At 46.9% G+C, this 17,411-nt stretch overlaps 7 protein-coding genes across 7 annotated transcripts; 3 read left to right on the top strand and 4 right to left on the bottom strand.

The window, feature by feature from the left end:
- Window positions 1-89: 89 nt before the first annotated feature.
- On the top strand, window positions 90-1,509 carry BGW36DRAFT_387323 (Sialidase). The gene has a single exon (XM_046217102.1). It carries the CDS (start codon window positions 294-296, stop codon window positions 1,413-1,415), a length of 1,122 nt encoding a protein of 373 aa, XP_046068278.1. The 5' UTR covers window positions 90-293; the 3' UTR covers window positions 1,416-1,509.
- BGW36DRAFT_326934 (methionyl-tRNA synthetase) lies at window positions 1,510-3,931 on the bottom strand. The gene is made up of 2 exons (XM_046212742.1): window positions 3,680-3,931; window positions 1,510-3,614 (listed from the first exon to the last, which is right to left on the bottom strand). The coding sequence occupies exons 1-2, from the start codon at window positions 3,860-3,862 to the stop codon at window positions 1,791-1,793; spliced, it is 2,007 nt and encodes a 668-aa protein (XP_046068279.1). The 5' UTR covers window positions 3,863-3,931; the 3' UTR covers window positions 1,510-1,790.
- Window positions 3,932-4,041: 110 nt separating this feature from the next.
- Window positions 4,042-7,078, bottom strand: BGW36DRAFT_326937 (putative exo-beta-1,3-glucanase). The gene is made up of 6 exons (XM_046212743.1): window positions 6,795-7,078; window positions 6,448-6,725; window positions 5,596-6,383; window positions 5,075-5,548; window positions 4,647-5,011; window positions 4,042-4,588 (listed from the first exon to the last, which is right to left on the bottom strand). The coding sequence occupies exons 1-6, from the start codon at window positions 6,947-6,949 to the stop codon at window positions 4,201-4,203; spliced, it is 2,448 nt and encodes an 815-aa protein (XP_046068280.1). The 5' UTR covers window positions 6,950-7,078; the 3' UTR covers window positions 4,042-4,200.
- A 1,860-nt stretch (window positions 7,079-8,938) lies between these two features.
- BGW36DRAFT_438298 (uncharacterized protein) lies at window positions 8,939-9,873 on the bottom strand (the record flags this gene model as incomplete). Its single annotated transcript, XM_046221482.1, has 2 exons — window positions 8,939-9,270; window positions 9,330-9,873. 2 exons carry the CDS (start codon window positions 9,871-9,873, stop codon window positions 9,047-9,049), a joined length of 768 nt encoding a protein of 255 aa, XP_046068281.1. The 3' UTR covers window positions 8,939-9,046.
- A 3,280-nt stretch (window positions 9,874-13,153) lies between these two features.
- On the bottom strand, window positions 13,154-13,688 carry BGW36DRAFT_431505 (putative apoptosis-inducing TAF9-like domain 1 family protein; the record flags this gene model as incomplete). Its single annotated transcript, XM_046220997.1, has 4 exons — window positions 13,154-13,301; window positions 13,355-13,388; window positions 13,449-13,572; window positions 13,647-13,688. The coding sequence occupies 4 exons, from the start codon at window positions 13,686-13,688 to the stop codon at window positions 13,154-13,156; spliced, it is 348 nt and encodes a 115-aa protein (XP_046068282.1).
- A 1,180-nt stretch (window positions 13,689-14,868) lies between these two features.
- Window positions 14,869-15,675, top strand: BGW36DRAFT_431506 (P-loop containing nucleoside triphosphate hydrolase protein; the record flags this gene model as incomplete). Its single annotated transcript, XM_046220998.1, has 2 exons — window positions 14,869-14,915; window positions 14,973-15,675. 2 exons carry the CDS (start codon window positions 14,869-14,871, stop codon window positions 15,673-15,675), a joined length of 750 nt encoding a protein of 249 aa, XP_046068283.1.
- A 297-nt stretch (window positions 15,676-15,972) lies between these two features.
- BGW36DRAFT_275407 (WD40-repeat-containing domain protein) lies at window positions 15,973-16,818 on the top strand (the record flags this gene model as incomplete). The annotated part of the gene is made up of 1 exon (XM_046210185.1): window positions 15,973-16,818. A coding segment is annotated over one exon (846 nt), but the record flags the coding sequence as incomplete, so codon positions are not given.
- Between the last annotated feature and the right edge of the window lie 593 nt (window positions 16,819-17,411).

Consider the following 17,411-nt stretch of genomic DNA (forward strand, 5'->3'; position numbering starts at 1 on the left):
GATGAGTAGTAATACAAGTCCTCTTTTGCAGGATAAAAAAACTGAAATCAAACTAACTCCAACTTTAATAATCACTTATTTTGGGAGCCTTTATACATAATTACGTGGCCGCTGAGGCGTCGAGTTTCATGTGATTGGGTACTGACATCATAACCGCACCCCCGTACATAGCATGGACGATGACAAGGAAACCCAATCCTTATAACAACTACCACCTTTCTGCATCAGTGTAGATTTCAAATTAATTCTTTAGGGAAATTGGAACATTTTTGAAAACAGATAAGAAAGAAAAGATGCCAAACTTTGCACGCAAATTCTTCCGCGATTTTCTAGGTCTGAAACCAGGACGACCAAGCTCCCCAGCAATCGCAACACCATCTGTACCATCCACCAACACAAATCTTGTCATCAATCAAGATGAGAGAAGTCTCTCTGAAGACAAATTCAACGGCACATACCCGCGCCTTACCCGACTTCATGACGGCGCCATCCTAGCTGTCTTCACCTGGCGTGGTCCTGAGCAACTACGCGTGCTCAAAATCTCCAAAAGCACTGACAATGGACAAACATTCATGGACTTCGCAGAAATCATCCGCGGACAGGGGGAGATCGATAATCCCTTCGCGATTGAGGTTGCGCCAAACCACATCCTCGCTGCATTCCGCAACCATGACTTTGGTGGCGAGTTTGGCTTTACACATTTCCGGATCACCGTCTACGAGTCCCGCGACGGCGGGCAGACGTGGGCGTATCTATCACAGGCGGCGGAGAAATCTCCGCCATTGGGGATCTGGGAGCCGTTTATGAGACATGGGCTAGACGGGGGTCTGCAGCTGATCTACTCCCATGAATTTGCGCCAGACGATCAGCGCACCATGCAAGTTATATCGTACGATCGCGGGAAGACGTGGAGCAGTCCACGATGCATTGAAGGCGCCGCAGATAGGTTCCGGGACGGCATGACGGGGATTGCTGAGACGATGGACACAGCCGAGAATCGGCCTGCGCTGGTGCTTGTATTTGAGACAACGCGGTACGGTCCACACTTCAATCTCGAAGCGGTGATTTCATACGACGATGGATATACTTGGTCGCATCGCCATGAGATATATGTCCCGCCGCCTGGCCATAATGCTGGGGCGCCGCAGATTGCCTCGTTGGGGGATGGGTCGCTGGTTGTGGTGTTTATGACGGATGACCAGGCGGAGGAGGTCAAATGGATTCATAATGCGGCGATCAAAGTTGTTCATGGGAGTCCTCCACATGGAGGCAGAATTAATTGGACTATGCCGGCTGTTGTCTCGCCGGCGTCGAGCTTCTGGCCGGGCATTATGGCGCTGGATAGTCAGAGGGCCTTGGTGACATATGAGCATGGAGGGCCGAGAGCGAGGTCTGTGACATGGAAGCCGAATTAGATGTTCGCAATGTTAGCAATGCTCTTAATGATGCATTACTGGTTACTTTAACTGCGGGGTTTTTTGATACAAGGCGGATGATGCTTTAAGTCAGCCTGATAATGTCAAGTAGATGTATGAGATTGACATGCGACCCTAAATCTATCTTGGGGATTTAGATCTTGTTCTCTGCGTATGTACGTTGAGTACTGGATCTGTTTTCGACGCAGCTAAAAGGCACGCGTTAAGTAATATGCACAGGCCACCCGAAATTCACAACCAAGCAACTATGTAATCTAGCCAAGCAAAAAGAGATACAGAAATCAAATCACTGAACCATCGCTCTTGCACACCAGTTGACCATGAACTCTTTAAATGAAAGCTAAAATGCTTAAATCAAGGAAGATTCTTCTGTCCGTCGTCATCTATCGTCAGCTTCTTCTCAAGTGCGCTTGCCGTGGCGTTAGCAGCCTCAGCAGCAGCTTTAGCAGCCGCCTCTTTCTTAAGTTTCTTCTTCTCCTTCTCTTTCTCCTTGGCGGCCTTCTTTGCAGCTGCCTTTTCGGCTTCGAGGGCTTTTTGTTTGCGTGCTTCCTCACCGCCGAAAGCTTCGCGCCATTCTTCGATCTTTGTGGCAGGGATGACGGAGAAGAGGAGCTTGGATTGGCCGATCTTGTGACCGGGTTTGAGTGCGTCGGTGACCCATTTGTCAGTGATGTGAGGGGTAGGCTCAACTCCGAGTTGTTCGAATATAGATTCGGAGGTGCTGGGCATGAATGGTGCGAGGAGACTGGCAAGAAGGTGGATGTGGTTGAGTGCTATGTTGATCACGGCCGCGCACCGGTCTGGCTCTTCCGTGAATAGACGATTGTCAAGTTTGTTGTCTTGTAGTAACTTGTTGCCTAGAGATGATATTTGCATAAAGTCTACAACGGATTGGCGCATTTTGGTAGCGTCCATGAAAGTGATGTAGGATTTTAGATGCTCGTTGACCTCTTTCTCATGCTCGGCAAGGAAAGGCGCCTCGGAGTATTTTGGCACTTCTCCGCCCATTTTGGCTTGAGTGAACTTGATGACTCGGGCCACCAGATTACCCAAGTTCTTGAGAAGTTCGTTATTGTTAGTGCTCACGAAATCGTCCCATTTGAATTCAGTATCGTTCGTTTCAGGTCGTCTTGAAATCAAGTAGAAACGCCAAATGTCAGCGTCAATACCGGTTTCTCTGGCACTGCTACCGAAAACACCGATTCCCTTTGATTTACTGAACTTTCCGCCTTCGTAGTTGAGATATTCGGTTGCTGAGATTCTGTGAACTTTGGTCCAAGTTGTGCCGTCGCCTAATTGAGAGGCAGGGAAAATGATTGAATGGAATGGGACATTGTCCTTGCCCATGAACTGATAGAGTGAGACATTCTCGGGGTCTTTCCACCATTGTTCCCACAGAGTACCCGCAAGATTATCTCCGTCGGTATAGTTGGCTGTGATGGATACATAGCCAATGCATGCATCAAACCAGACATAGAACACCTTGTGCTTATACTCTTCCTCATCAAGCCCTTCGATCCCCGTAGGAATCGGGACACCCCATTCGATATCACGAGTGATGGCACGGGGTTTAAGGCCTTTATCGATCCACGACTGCACAATCGAGGTTGTGTTATGACTCCACTCGTTCTCCTTGCTAACCTTCTCAAACCAGGGCACGATCTTGTCCTTCAATGCATCCAGGCGCAAATAAAGATGTTTTGTCTGGCGTTTCTCTGGGGTTGCGCTGGCATGAAGTTTGCAACGGGGATTGATCAGCCAGCCAGTAGCCTTGGCCTCGACATCTTGTTCCTGGTCTCCATTCTCCTTCACATCCGGCTCGAAGGGATCTAATAGATTACCACACTTATCGCATTGGTCTCCGCGAGCGCCGGGATCGCCACATATACTGCATTCACCCTCGACAAATCGATCAGCAAGAAATTTCCTGTGATCCTTGTCGGGGCAGTAAGGCTGCGTGGTTTCCTTCTCCTCGATATACCCGTTTTCCCATAATCGTCGGAATATCTGCTGGACGATTTTCGTTTGTTGGGCGGTGGGCGTCTTGCCGAAAATATCAAATTTGATTTTGAACCAATCGTAAATGCCTTTGTGAATGTCATGATATTTCGCACACAACTGCTCGGGAGTCACTCCTTCTTCCAAGGCTTTTGTTTCGGTGGCCGTTCCATATTCATCCTAAAATTTTAAGAATCAGAATTCATTACCTGCCACATAATAATCTGATAGAGAGGGAAACGTACGGATCCGCAGATATATAGTGTTGGAAAGCCTCGTGCCCGGTTATACCGCGCAAACACATCTGCGGGGAGCACGCTACCAGTCACGTTGCCCAAGTGAGGAACATTGTTGACGTAGGGGAGAGCACTGGTGATGAGGACATTGTGCTGGCCTGGTTTAGGCAGGATGGGCTCGACTGCCGCCATGATTGTGGTTCCTCGCAGATCGAATCTCCCAAAATTAATAATGTGAATATTGCATTAACTGATTCCTTGGGATGACTCAGAGCGGGGGGCATGGCGGACAGCGCTGGCAGAACAGGTTCTGCCATCCTCTATAAATAAATACTCACCGCCTTCCGTGTACGCGTTTACATAAATCATCAGATAATATTCGGGTGCTCCCTGCAGTTGTTGATACTTCTTTGATCTTCCATCTTTCGTTTTCTGCGAAGAATACAAATACCGCTTTATCAATATATACAGATTAATGAACCTTCAAAATGACTGGCACTCCTCGTGATCTCGTGCCCATCGCGAATCCTTTAAGAATCATGCAGATAAGCCGCAACTACACCTCCCCAACCACCGCTGTTGGAAGACTCGGTGGCAATAGCATTGCTACCTTCAACAAACACGTTGGTCACACTCTTGACTTGCTGGCCGTAAATATAGAGTGACTTGGAGTTCGAGATGTCGACCGCATTCTCCTGGCAATCGCCATTGCAGCCGCCACCATTGTTGAAGAAAGCCCAGACCATTCCGTTGTACAGGAAGAGGTCAGACGAGCCAGAAATGCGCTCGAACCAGGCCATAGTGCAGGTAGCGTCGCCGCTAGCACAGTTGCTGAAGTCGGGGTCGGATGAGATCAAGCTGTCAGCCCATGGGTTGGGAGTAGCGACATTGCCAGGACCTTGCCAGTAGGGAGTTTCACTGTGCATTGTTAGCTATTTTCTGCATTTAGGTTATGCAATATAATATCACGTCGTACCTTTGCTGGAATGCAGAGAAGACATTCTGGGCATTGTTGTAGTTGTATTGGTACAGCGTGTGATGCTCCATAGCAGTTCCGACCAGCCATGTACCCTTGGTGGCTTCAACGAGAATACCACGACCAGTAGAGATGGTTTGACCGTTGTTGCCGTCCAAGTCGTGGTCAGCAGTCCATCCCCACATGTTCTCAATGTATGCAGAGGATGTGTTGGTGAGATGAATCAAGCCCCAGGCGGCCTTGCACTGGTCAGGACCGCCACCACAGTTGGTCTCGACCTTACTACCTGCCGCACCACCAATACGGAAGTGGGAGTTCCAAATCCCGACATCCCCTGGATTTTGGCCAGCAATGTTGACTTCGACCTGAAGTTCAAATCATGTTAGAAATGCGCTCCGAGAGGAATCAGATCCAGGAGATCCACATACCAATTTGCATCCTTGCAGCACATCCGCAACAGTGAAAATAATATCAACGATCTGGGCAACACCAGTATCGCCTGGGTTTCCGACCTGGATCATTGTGGTAGGAGCAGCAGGGTTGTAGAAGTTTTCTCCAACGGCTGAGAAAGCAGTCGCATAGGCGTCACCATAGATGCGAGAACCAGCTGGGATAGTGACTGTGTCGTTCAGAATGTAGGTTCCAGCAGGGAAGTAGATGACCTTGCAGCCAGCATACTGCTTCAAGATTGCGTTGATGTTCGCCGAGTCATCAGTGATACCATCACCATTGACAGGCAAGCCAGAGACTGACTTCACGTTGATTACCTGGTCAACCGAGTATTCCTGGAAACTGGGTGGAGCGCTGGTGGTATAGTATTTGCTGTCGGTAAGAAGAGAGGCGGCGCGAGAGGTTGACACATCCTGGCTGACATGTCCGCCACTGGAGCTACCGCTGGAGTACTAGTGATCTATCAGTAGAGTTCATTTCATTTGAGAAAACTCCTTACCAAGCTACCATACACCCAGGTGTCCGCCACGTTACCAGTCACAGTAGCGCTTCCATCAATGGAGACAGTGGTTCCCTCGTTCACAACATTCTCAAGAACAATGGAATTTGCACCACTAGTGCTGCTCTTGCCAGTGACAAAGTTTCCGAGGCTGCTGCCAGTGGAATCGATGACGGTCAATGAACCAGAGACAACTGTTCCGTCAATACCGGTTGCACCATTTGCGAAGGAGCATGCTAAGCATGTGATACTAAATCCACCAGCGGAGATACCAGTGGTGGTGCCGTTTGTCTTGATGTTCTTCAAAATCCACTGCTGGCCGGACAGCTTCAAGCCGTATGCGCCGCCATTGAAAGTAAGGTCGTTCAAGATAACGTTGCTGTTGGAATCGTACTGCGAAGTAACACCAACGTGGCCGGTACTGTAATCAGGCATGTTGAAAACAACGTTGGCCAGTTGGGTGGCCTGGCTGACGGTCCAGTCGAGCAGACCAAGGCTGGTGTTGGCATTGACGGCAGTTGAGTCGATGACAAGGTTCTTAATGCCAATGTAGAAGTTGATGGTTCCTCCAAAATTAGGGTCCTTGGCATAGATGATGTGGTCGTTGGGGAAGTTGGATGAAGCCTTAAGAGTTGGAGGGTTGATCGGGTCACCCACAAGCACAGTGCCGACATAGAGCTGCAAACTGCCTGACATGAGATATGTTCCAGGTGGGATATAGACAATGGCTGGCTGGCCGGTGGTTCCATAGTTTCCTGAACCTCGTGCAGAACCGCCGGAAGGACCAGCTTTCTCCAAGTTAGTTGTGTCTTTGGCCGATAAGTATTTCCAATCGACGCGAGGCTGACTCACCATTGATGGCGTTCTGAATAGCCTTAGATGCATCCGTAGCTCCAGTATTGTCGGCACCAAAGTCCGTCACTACGTTACGGACAACGGTGTAGTCGTTTTTAGAGGACATGAAAGACGATTGACCGTTGTGGGTGATATTCGCGTACCACCATTGTTGGGGGTTATTGGCTGACAGAGGCGTGCAGGAGGCCTGAACAAGGCCGTGGGCAGTAGAGGATGGCTCGTTCAAGTCTACCCATGGCTTGATAGATTCGTCTTTGAGAGGGTATGGAATACCACTAGCAGTGAAAATTATTGTCAGTTGGATTCTTATCGCACTTCACATGTGCATCATCTAGGGAAATTACCTCTGGGCAGGCTTGTAGCTCTTCGAAGGAATGAATTCATTCACATTAAAGGTTTGCGCATTGTGCTGGGTTTCTGCGCGGGCAACAATTGAATCGACTGAAATAGCACTTGCCAACAGAGGCAGTGCCAACAGCGAGGCGACAAATCTCGCCATAATTACAAGGATCTCTTTATCGAGTTCCGATTAGAAAGAATGACTATGTTCAAAAGAATCTCAAAATGAACGGTGAGATTTATATCTATACAATAATAGGTATAAAAAAAAAGGTAAGGGAATGTCGACGACAACTTCGATCAAAGGAAGAGTCACGGTCAGAAAAGACTGATGTTGTTTCGCAGATCGCATCAGCGAGACTATATACTCAACTACGTGGGCTGAAGCTCTAGACCAGTTTCCCTTTTCTGCAATCGCGTAGTTACGTATTAAGACTATGCTTCTAGAAAGTTAGATCGTACACCAACGCCACAAAAAAATTGGGACCCAAGGTAATTATCTTTAGGATGTGCTTACAACGATTTTACGTATTGCGTGCGTAGCTGCCAACCTAAGTGGTCATGGCTTTGTATCGCTGGTTCACGTCAGATTGGCTGAGAGGCTTGGCCTACAAGCTAAGCATTTAGAGTCAGAGTCGAACGCCGTAGAGCAGTCAATAAGAATTGTTAAATACTGCGTAGCCTTACAAGTCGAGTGGTCCGCGATTTGAAGTTAATACTTTTTCGGCAATTGGGGGTCCCAAATACTCAAATGCTAGAAATAGCCCCTGCCAAGTAGGACTAGGGCTAGCACTAGCTCTGGTTCTTAACGTAACATTTCACGGGGAGCTTGCTGATCCTGGCCCAGTTAGGATTAAGCATTCGAATGCATTGAACACGCTTCGGCATTTGCAGGTAATATTTTACATTTTATTTAATTACATCTTTGTATGCTAAAGTCCGTGCTAATTAACGATCTCTCCCAATCGGCAGGGAATTATGTATCAACCGTCTTTCCCGAAAGGGAATATGGTCCTGTCTTCATTTTGACCTGGCTAGGGGGCTGAGCGCTGCTTCATGTATAGAACACTTTGCGTACTATTTTATTAAGCAAAAGTTAACATAATTATCACACCCTCCAATCACAGTTTCATTTATAAAGAGATACGCTTTATTGATTATAGGCGGCTGAAGAAAGTCCAAGCTCTGGCTCTACTTTGTACATGTAAATAATTTACACCTGGCGCACTTTACTATAATTAATTTTCCCCTGTTGATGTGGATCTTTTCCTCCAATGAGTGATTTTGACATTACTCTTGATTTACATTTCAAGCGTCAACTACTGATTGATTATATTTTATGAAGTTGCATAGAGAACCGGCATAATTTATTTCCATGGAAGAGGGCTGGCCTAAATAACCCTAACAACAATCCGTAGCAAAAAAAATGAAAGCTCGCAACTACCCTTCATCAAATTCGTAAGAAATCTGCAGATATATTTTCTCTTAATTTTTTTGTAATATCTTTTGATCTTTCCCATTTGATGATTAATTACGCATGGCCAGGTTACAGTGACAGCTATTATCTTTAGGTAGCATTGAGGCAGCCCCGAGAATGGGGTCTAAAGCGACCGTCCGTTTCAGCTAATACCGCCGTTGATTACAGTAATCCATAGTATTATTATTGCTTAGAAGTAACGGGAAAAACACCTTTCCCACTTTGCTTCGTCAAGGAGTCTCTAGGTCAATCGTCAAGCTGTCTGCCGCAGGACCAAAAACAAAGAAAAACACGTGTTTGTGCACATGTTAGATACTTCTGTTTGCTTAATCATTGATGAACGCCAATCTCAGGGTCCTGCGCAGCCCTATATGAATTAATCAGTCAGGTGGGTATTAATCTTGGAGAAATAATTTGTATAAGTCATAGTACATCAATGTACTTCGCAACATCAATTGCTCTATATGTGCAGTCTATATGCAATACATGGGCAAATATGTACATCGCACCCAAGCTCAAACAGGGGAAATATCAGGCCGGTTCCCAAAGAATGAAAAACAACCGGAGATATTTCTATCCCAGCGAAAGAACAGCAGCAACTAGGCTGCTAAGTAAACCCATAAACATTTTGACCAGAGAAAAAGTGAGAATGAAAAGTGCAAATGCAAGCGATGGACCCTTGTTACATGTATGTAATCAGATGCAATCTCTCTTGGAGCTATAAAAAAAAACAAGGTGGCTAAGGAAAAATCATCTTCTCATGGTCGATAATTCTTTTGTTTAACCGTCAAGAGTGCAACCGTGGGCAGCGTTGACCCAGCCAGTAAGACGGTTGGCAATGTCAGAGGCATAGCAGTGAGTAGCAACACCAGCGCCGAGGTCGCCGGAGGGGTCGACGCTGCCGGAGTTGTAGATACGGGCAGCTTCGTAGAAGGCCTGGGAACCAGTGCCAGTGGCCTGGTTAAGGCAGTTAGCGAGACCGTCGCCAGCGTCAGTTCCGGCAGCTAGATATACAAGTCAGTTGTGTTATAACTTTAAATGCAGATAAAAAGGGGAAACTTACTTCCGTCAGAGATCATGCCAGAGATCTGGTCGTCGGGGCAAGGAGAGATGGACTGGGCAGAGCCAGAAGAGCCTGGGTTGCAGGTGGAAGCACCAGAGTGGTCTTGCATCAGACCGGGGTTGCTGACACTGTAGACGGAGGTAGGGGCACGAACGCAGCCGCCGGATTCCTGCATGATGACAGCCAGGATGAAGCGGTGGTCAACGAAGGTGGCGGTGGCGACGGTATCAATGGCATCCTGGATAGCCTGGATCTCAGCGTCGGAGTCGTTGTCACCCCAGCCCAAGTTCCCGCAGTGAGCTTGCATGAAGGGCTTGTTGTTCTCGAACATGTCGGAGTAAGAGACCCAAGTAGACTGGTCGGGCCAGCCAGAACCGGCGGAGCCGTCACCGCTGTACATGGTGTAGGCATCAGTACCGGCACCGGAGCCGTCGTTGGCGTTGACAGCAGTGACAGCAAGGCCAGTGGCAGTGACAGTCTCGCCAGTAGTGGCGTAGGCAGCGCCGGCAAGGGCGGTAGCAGCGATAGCGATCTTGGAGAACATTTTGATTGATTGAAAGGATTGGATGATAAGTACTTGAAAAAGTAAAAAAGTACTGTTATCGATTTTGTTTTAAAGGAGGGACTGAAAAGTAGTTTGTAAAGGAATGTCGAGGTACCGGACCTGATTGAGCTGGTGCGATTGTTGTGCTTGATGGAAAGAAAGAGTCTCATCGACAGGAGGACATCGATGAGGCTTTTATAGATAGAACTGTCATGATGGCTCCTCATTCTAGACTGGCCAAAAATAGCCTTTCTGGAGGTTGAGGTTGGGTGACTGGTCAGCTACAATGCTACCCACCTGAACAAGGGACATCAGCTGTAGGCTGTTGCTACTGTGATGGCAGTCCGAGCTTCTACGCTTGTATGAGCAAGTGCTATTCCAAGAGGTAGCAGTCAAGCCGCGATCTCCCTGGGCGCCAACGGCCAGGGATCCGAGAATGGCTTGCTATTGAACGGCTGGGGGAGGCGTTCAAACTAGCATCTCGCATCTAGGCCTAGTAGTAGTCACGGGTAATACTACGTGCCAAGAAAGATGACAGGGACCATAGCAGCAAATGCTTGTATAGAAACTGGTTACCGGATTGGGTTATGCCATTGGGGTCAGAAACATCAAATGAGGAGAAGGGAATGGAACGTCAGCTTATGACACCTAACGCTGTGACAAGAGGGCATTCGCATAGTGTACTCCACATAAGCTTCTAAGGCAATTAACTTAGTCATGGGGTTTATTTCTTCTCTATTAGGGTAAAGCGGTGCTGGACCCTGGGCGCAGCGAAGCGTTGAATGTTCCCCTAGAGTGGTTGCAACATCTCCCGCTAAGGGGCGAAAGCATGGGGGACAAGAAATAGATCCTTCAACAGCCCTACAACGCTAATTTCAACCTAGTGCCATGAAGGAAGCAAAGCAATTATCTAATTCTTTTTTAATGCTTCAAATATTCCTAGGATAAGCCACTGCCGCAGACCGGTGCTGTCATGGTGTTTTGCGGCGCTCATGGCGTTCAATGGCGTTTGTGGCGTTTGTGGAGGTGATCCGGGATTACTAATTTTTCTTCAAAGGGCCTGTCAGTAGTCATCAGGCGAGATTCAAGTAGGTTACAGCACCATCATCTAACCAACAGCTACTGCGTCGTGTTCCGCGCGCAAATTGATGTAGTTAGGGCTAGCATCACCGGTCAGCAAGACTAGCATTTTCAGTCACCGAGTCAACCTACTCACAGCAACCTCGAAACAAAAATAACACACGTTGAACCATTTTAGCTCTACGCTGCCGACCAGGTACCGATCTGAATAGTGCTTACTGCTTAGGACCATGTATGCGAGCACATGGAGTCCATTGCAACCCAGCCCAGACTCATTCTAGCCTTTCCCTACGCCATGACTTAAAACTAACGGACCAGCGCTTGGGTGAGTCTGGTGTGGAATGCACGTCACTAGGCACTGGACTACTAAGTGGTTTAGCAAATACGCAGGGACACACTAGTGACTAGGCTAAATTCCTACGGCCCTGAGGCGGCACCATGGAAGAAGTGTTGGTCAGCCTCAATACCACCTCAGCGCAGGCTAATTTCGATCTGATCTAACCCTCATTAAATTTATCAGACATGAGAAACAAGTAACAAGTAACTAAGTGAAGAAAACTATCGATAATAATAATTATCGGATGTGTCGCAATCATGCATTTGTCTACGATTAGAGTTGAGAAAAGCCCTGACCTGATGCAAGTGACACAAATGTCTCCAAAAAGAATAGTAAAATGCTAAAATGTACCATCGGTCTAGATTTTAAGATCGGCAACAAATTCTGTGCCATGTCAGTACTGTCATCGCGGGCTTGCTTCCAATGGAATACTACATACCTCCGCACTGAGATGTCATAATCTGATCTACGTAGGTACACCAATTCAAGGATGGACAGTTTTAGCCAGACTGATGGCAAGTAGGTCCGGATAGACATGCATCAAGGATAATAGCATGAGTAACAGTGGACTGCCGGCAGACTCCGATTCAATCAGATGCATGCCATGAGTCAATGCTCTCCGGAACTTTTCAACGAATCAGTGCAAGTGGACAGGCAAGTTGGTTTCCTAGCTGCAGGTCATGAATTTATTCAATTACATATTAACATTAATTGAATTTTGCAACTACAATTCGCTTCTCAAATAAATGAAAAACTTAATTTGAAAATTCAATTATACCTTATACACGCTTCTCAAAACAGTAAAAATGCCTCCAAACACAAACCTAAGAATATAGCTAGGGATTGAAACGTCTGCAATGGAAAAAATCTAGCAAAAGCCAAGAATAGTGCACGGCACGAGTTAAATTCAGATCGACATTGTCGGCGTCAGCAATGGCCGGGCTTTCAACGAATTATACGACGCGATGAAACGTGCGCGACATGGGGGCCGACAGCACCCTCAGCGTTTCAGCCGCAAGAGGTTTTACAAACGAAACGATGCATCGCGATTGGCTGTGCACCAGAGTTTCATAAAAACTAAGTAGTAAGGTATCAGGAACAAAAGTTTAAAAAAGGAAGGTGGACAGTGCATACTATGTACATGATGTAAATATAGCTATGCTTAACTAGTAGAATAGATTTCGGAATAGATTCATCTTTTGCTTCTTTTCTTTTCCACTGTTTGTCAATGTTGCTTGACATCAGATTCAGGATAAGCGGAATGTAATTCCAAATGTCAGGTTGTCAGTTTCCTTCGAGTTTAACTAATCTAGGTTGGGAGCAGCCTAGTGTCTATCGGCTTGGAAGCAATGGTTGATCAAAAACCTCAAGCCGACACAGATATCTGTTGTCATGACTTTTAGCTTTGTGCAAGCATAGACTCGAGTTTGAGAGATCAATTCGGTATTCTCAAACATTTCCCCCATTCACTTCTGTGACAATATTCGGCAGGCAAAAGCACATGTCCACTATCCCATCTTCAATGGCAATTCAACTGAAAAGCTCCACTACAGAAGTGGCATAGTTCAAGCTTCCATCTCTCGGTGTTTAATTATCAGCACCTCGTTTTTCTCACACGCGGACATAACCGTGCGCCTCCGAATAATTTATATCAGGACCGTCCGCGAGTAGCTGGCATCGGTTGACGTTTGCCCCGGAAATTTGGCAACTTCCATGAACATCCAAGCATCAAGCATGCAGACCAACCAATTGGCCAGGATCCTGGTATTTGAATTACAAGCACCATCCATATATTCCCCAGCCGCCGAAATATGATCGAAGCTCGCCGTAAATAAAACCTGTGCAGCTACACGGTGCTCATATTCAGTCACTATCAGCCTCGCCGGATTGTTGCAGCCGCGCCTTTTCCTTCTGCTGATCGACAAAACCTCGCAAGATGGATTCAAGCCCTTCGTTGCGGCGGGCAAGGAGCATGACGTCGTTTACATTGATCGTCGAGCGGCCGGCATGTCTGGTGAGGTATTAGTGAAAACACGTAAACACTAGCAGGCGCCTTCATCATACTTGGCAAACGCTTCCAAATCCTGGCTGACCGTTTCTATATCGAAAATTTATTAGCAACCAAGTGAGTAAATATTATGGATAAAAGAAGTCTAACCAATCTGCGCCCACACCATTTCCGTCAAAGCTCCGATGAACTGAGGGGTCGCATTAACGCCGAGTTCGATGGTTTCTTCATCGACTATCTTGCCGATGGCTAGCCAAAGAGCGGACTTGAAGCGCTGCGGAGCTGCTGGTTAGCTGGTCTCGCGCAGAGGAACGAAGAACAAATACGAATCGCAATGCGGGACAGTACCTCTTCGAGAGCATGCGAGTCGTGGTCGTTGTTGTCTGACATATCTGTTTTTGTATCTGAGGTCTATAATAGGAGCGTCCGCGCATGAATCTGCTATCCTCCACGGCAGCAAAATATATGTAAATCAATTAAGAAGACGCGTCGAATGATATATCCTCATCGGTCACGCGTTCCCGCCCCACATTGTCGGCTCTTGAATGCGCTAGTCTTGATCGAGACCATTGCATTAAATGGCATTGTTGTAAAAAGTTATTATTTCTAGATTATAAAATGTCATTTCTCTGGTTGAAATTTGATCAAATTGTGTATTTAGAATAATCGAATTATCAAATCGCCTGGTCTTATAAGTTATTGAAGCATTTGAGATCATAAGATGGTCAATTCTACAGCAATGCTTAAGTCTTCAATATATATATATTTGAGCATTTTAGATGGTTGGAGATCACCATGGGTAAGTTTGATGGCACTGCCGTCAGGTAATCCGTGGCGGAATGGTTCAATAGGAACAGAAGAGAGATCAGATATTCTTCTTCAAAGGAGAATATATAAACCAGTTATAAAAATCACGAACTATAAAAGAGAAACCAACCTTAAACATATATAAATCATATAATACTAGATCATGTAACTACCTCCACAACAGATAAACCTTCATACCAACCATCAAATCAAATCCAGCTACATGCATTAGTACTACGTCTACATATGTCCTGTACCACAGCAGTTCAGCTGCGCTGCCCTGATTCGCTATCGCACTCAACTTCCCTCTTCGGATAGCCAGGCGGCTAGCCCTAAAACGGATGAGCCTATGGATTTTGGATAGATTATTTGGAAAAAATTATCACAACTTACTGAAAAGTTTTTGGTTGGGAAATATAAAATGTATGGTGATTCTCTTCGCCAGATGTTGACATAATCCAAGGAAGATTACTTACGAGATTGCACAGTTGTGCTTGTAGGCCTGGCCACAAACGCAATACGACTTATAAGATGAGTTCCTTGGCGAGGCTGAATTATGTTCACAGGATTTGTGACGGGTCTGCATTGTTAGAATGCTATTGGTACATATCTAACCCAAGGCTGTCAGCGCGTTGTGTCACCTGACGGTATTCCGTAGCTAGAAATGGTTATAAGAAGCGAGCTTGTTAGGGTGGGTTGGTTATTGAACTTGGTTGTTGGTGTAGTTCATTATTTTACTATACTCTCAATAGCTTCTGGGAAGATGGAGGGCGGATATGATGGTGTATCTGACCGACGCCAGGAACAAAGGTGAGCCTAGGCAGTCCAAGAAAAGAAAAGATTTTTGAAAAAGGCTGATATTGTCAGCTCCGACATGCATATTGCTGTTATGGGGGTTACAGGCGCCGGGAAAAGCTCCTTTATCTCACTACTCAGCGACGAAAGGCCAACGATCGGACACACTCTCGAAGCATGCACACAGCATGTGACGCAGTATTCATGCACCATTATACCAGGACGAAACGTATACTTGATTGATACGCCGGGCTTCGACGATACCAATCGCAGCGACACCGAAGTATTACGGGAACTCGCGCACTGGTTAACCACATCGTATGCCAACGACATAAAGCTGACGGAGATAATATACTTCCACCGCATTAGCGATGTGCGCATGCCAGGATCAGCGGTGAGGAATATCTTGATGTTCAAGAAGCTTTGTGGCGAGCATGCGCTGAAACATGTTGTGCTTGCAACGTCCATGTGGGATAAGGTTTCGGAAGACGAGGGAGTCAAGCGGGAGAAAGACCTCGTTGAGCGTCCGGAATGGTGGGGTGGGATGATTAATAAAGGGAGTAGGATGTTTCGGCATCGCGGGGATCGTGCTTCTGCAGAGAGATTATTAAAGCAGTTTTTAAGCGTCGCTGCGCCTACTGTGTTGCATCTGCAGCGGCAGATGGTGGATGAAGAAATGCGTCTAGATCAGACGAGTGCTGGGATTGAACTTGAACATGTTCTTGCACGAGAAAGAGAGAAATTTCAGCGTGAATTAAGCGAGGCGAAGGAATAGATGAGAGATGCTATGGAGATGCGTGACAGGGAGGCGATTGACGAAATGAACAAGGTTATGGAGACCCACAGAGCGAATATCGAGAAGCTGGAGAAAAACCAGAATGATCTCAAGGTAACCATCGAGAATCTCCACAGGGCCCACATGAAGGAATATGAAGCCAAAATGGAAGCCAAACTGGAAGAGGAACGGGAGGACAGTCGACCGGTGCTGAAAGAGCTTCAGGAAGAGCGACTTAAACACGCTCAGGTGATTACTCAGGACGATCCAAGAGCTACCAAATGGGAGCGCTCCTTCACTCTGCAAGGACGCAGTGGCTTTGTTAACAGCATTATCTTCTCCCCTGATGGTAAAACGCTAGCCTCTGCGTCGGATGATTGTACTGTCCGAGTGTGGGATATGTCTTCGACCAAGACAAAACGAGTGTATACCGGCCATGTTGGCGGAGTAAAGCAGATAGCCTTTTCACCTGATGGTAATGGGATTGTTTCTGCATCATCCGACCATAGCTCTGGAACAGCGAATCCCGTCACGGAGGACTCTCTGCGGATGATTGGCATTCATTCCACAGAGGTTGTGGCGGCGATTTATTCTCCCAACGGGCAGATGATCGCAACAGCATCACCAAGTAAAGTTCGAAAATATAGTGCACAGTCCTTAAGCAAGCGAAAGTCACGAATGACGGACTGGACTATAAATTGCCTAGCTTTTAGCCCGGACAACGCCTTATTGTATGCCGGCACAAGAGACGGACTTGTAATGACCTTCACAACGACTAAGCTGGAAGTGAACAGTCGGGTTCGTGCCCGTAAAAACTCCATCAATGCGTTGAAGTACTCTCCTGACGGAGAGATATTTGCCACAGCATCTGCAGATCACACTATCAGATTGTGGGAACCTGGCAAGAGTAGTCATTTGAAAGAGCTAGACGGTCATTCCGCTGAGGTTAATACAGTGACTTTCTCGCCAGATGGGCTTCTGATAGCATCGGGTGACACCGGTGGCAATATCTGGATATGGGACCGCGAGGCTGGTGTGAGATTGCAAAGACTGCGGTGGAATCACCTCCGAGTTACATCCTTGGACTTTTCCCCATATCTACCTCTTCTAGTCTGTGCGTTCAAGGATAGGACCATCCAGGTGCTAAAGAACACACCAGTGTCTCCTGAGAATGGAAGAGGTACAGACCAAGACAAAGTCACCGACGGCGAGGAAGAAAATGGAACAGAGAGAGGCAGCCATCAAGCTTAAGGGGATATTGGTCGGCCTGGAGGTTTCAAAGAGCTTGAGCATGGCATCCAGGCCTTTACAAACCAAAGTCCTGGATGTTGATGGTGAGAGCGGCGAGCCGATTCCCTTGGTGATGATTTTCAGTCCATCCATTTATTAATCGAATTTCACAATACTTTAACAAACTGCAAATTAACAGATTAATACATTACCTTGTAGACATACGAGTATCAAGACATTCTTTACCACTGCTCAGCAGTCTCACATCATCGAGCACATTGACCCGGCGACAATAGTCGGAGCTGTAAACGTAAGCCTAAGCCACGATAATCAAACATCTCGCCAATCCTCACCAAGAGTCAACAGACCACTTACCAGCCCACTCGCAGCCCCTCTTACCAAACTCCCTCCCAACGACTCCCGCACAGACTCATTCGCCGCCTGCTTTCGCTCAATCTCCAACCGCAGTTCCTGAATCTCTTTCCGCAGACGGACAATCTCAAGCT

This window comes from Talaromyces proteolyticus (genome assembly GCF_021365285.1).
Source record: "Talaromyces proteolyticus strain PMI_201 chromosome Unknown BGW36scaffold_11, whole genome shotgun sequence".
Classification (NCBI taxonomy): domain Eukaryota; kingdom Fungi; phylum Ascomycota; class Eurotiomycetes; order Eurotiales; family Trichocomaceae; genus Talaromyces; species Talaromyces proteolyticus.

Coding starts and splice junctions, on each gene's coding strand:
- BGW36DRAFT_387323 (XM_046217102.1), top strand. CDS start 294: ATGCCAAACTTTGCACGCAAATTCTTCCGCGATTTTCTAGGTCTGAAA.
- BGW36DRAFT_326934 (XM_046212742.1), bottom strand. CDS start 3,862: ATGGCGGCAGTCGAGCCCATCCTGCCTAAACCAGGCCAGCACAATGTC. Junction 3,615..3,679: donor CACTATATATCTGCGGATCC/GTACGTTTCCCT, acceptor TTAAAATTTTAG/GATGAATATGGAACGGCCAC.
- BGW36DRAFT_326937 (XM_046212743.1), bottom strand. CDS start 6,949: ATGGCGAGATTTGTCGCCTCGCTGTTGGCACTGCCTCTGTTGGCAAGT. Junction 5,549..5,595: donor CCTGGGTGTATGGTAGCTTG/GTAAGGAGTTTT, acceptor ATAGATCACTAG/TACTCCAGCGGTAGCTCCAG. Junction 5,012..5,074: donor TGCTGCAAGGATGCAAATTG/GTATGTGGATCT, acceptor TTTGAACTTCAG/GTCGAAGTCAACATTGCTGG.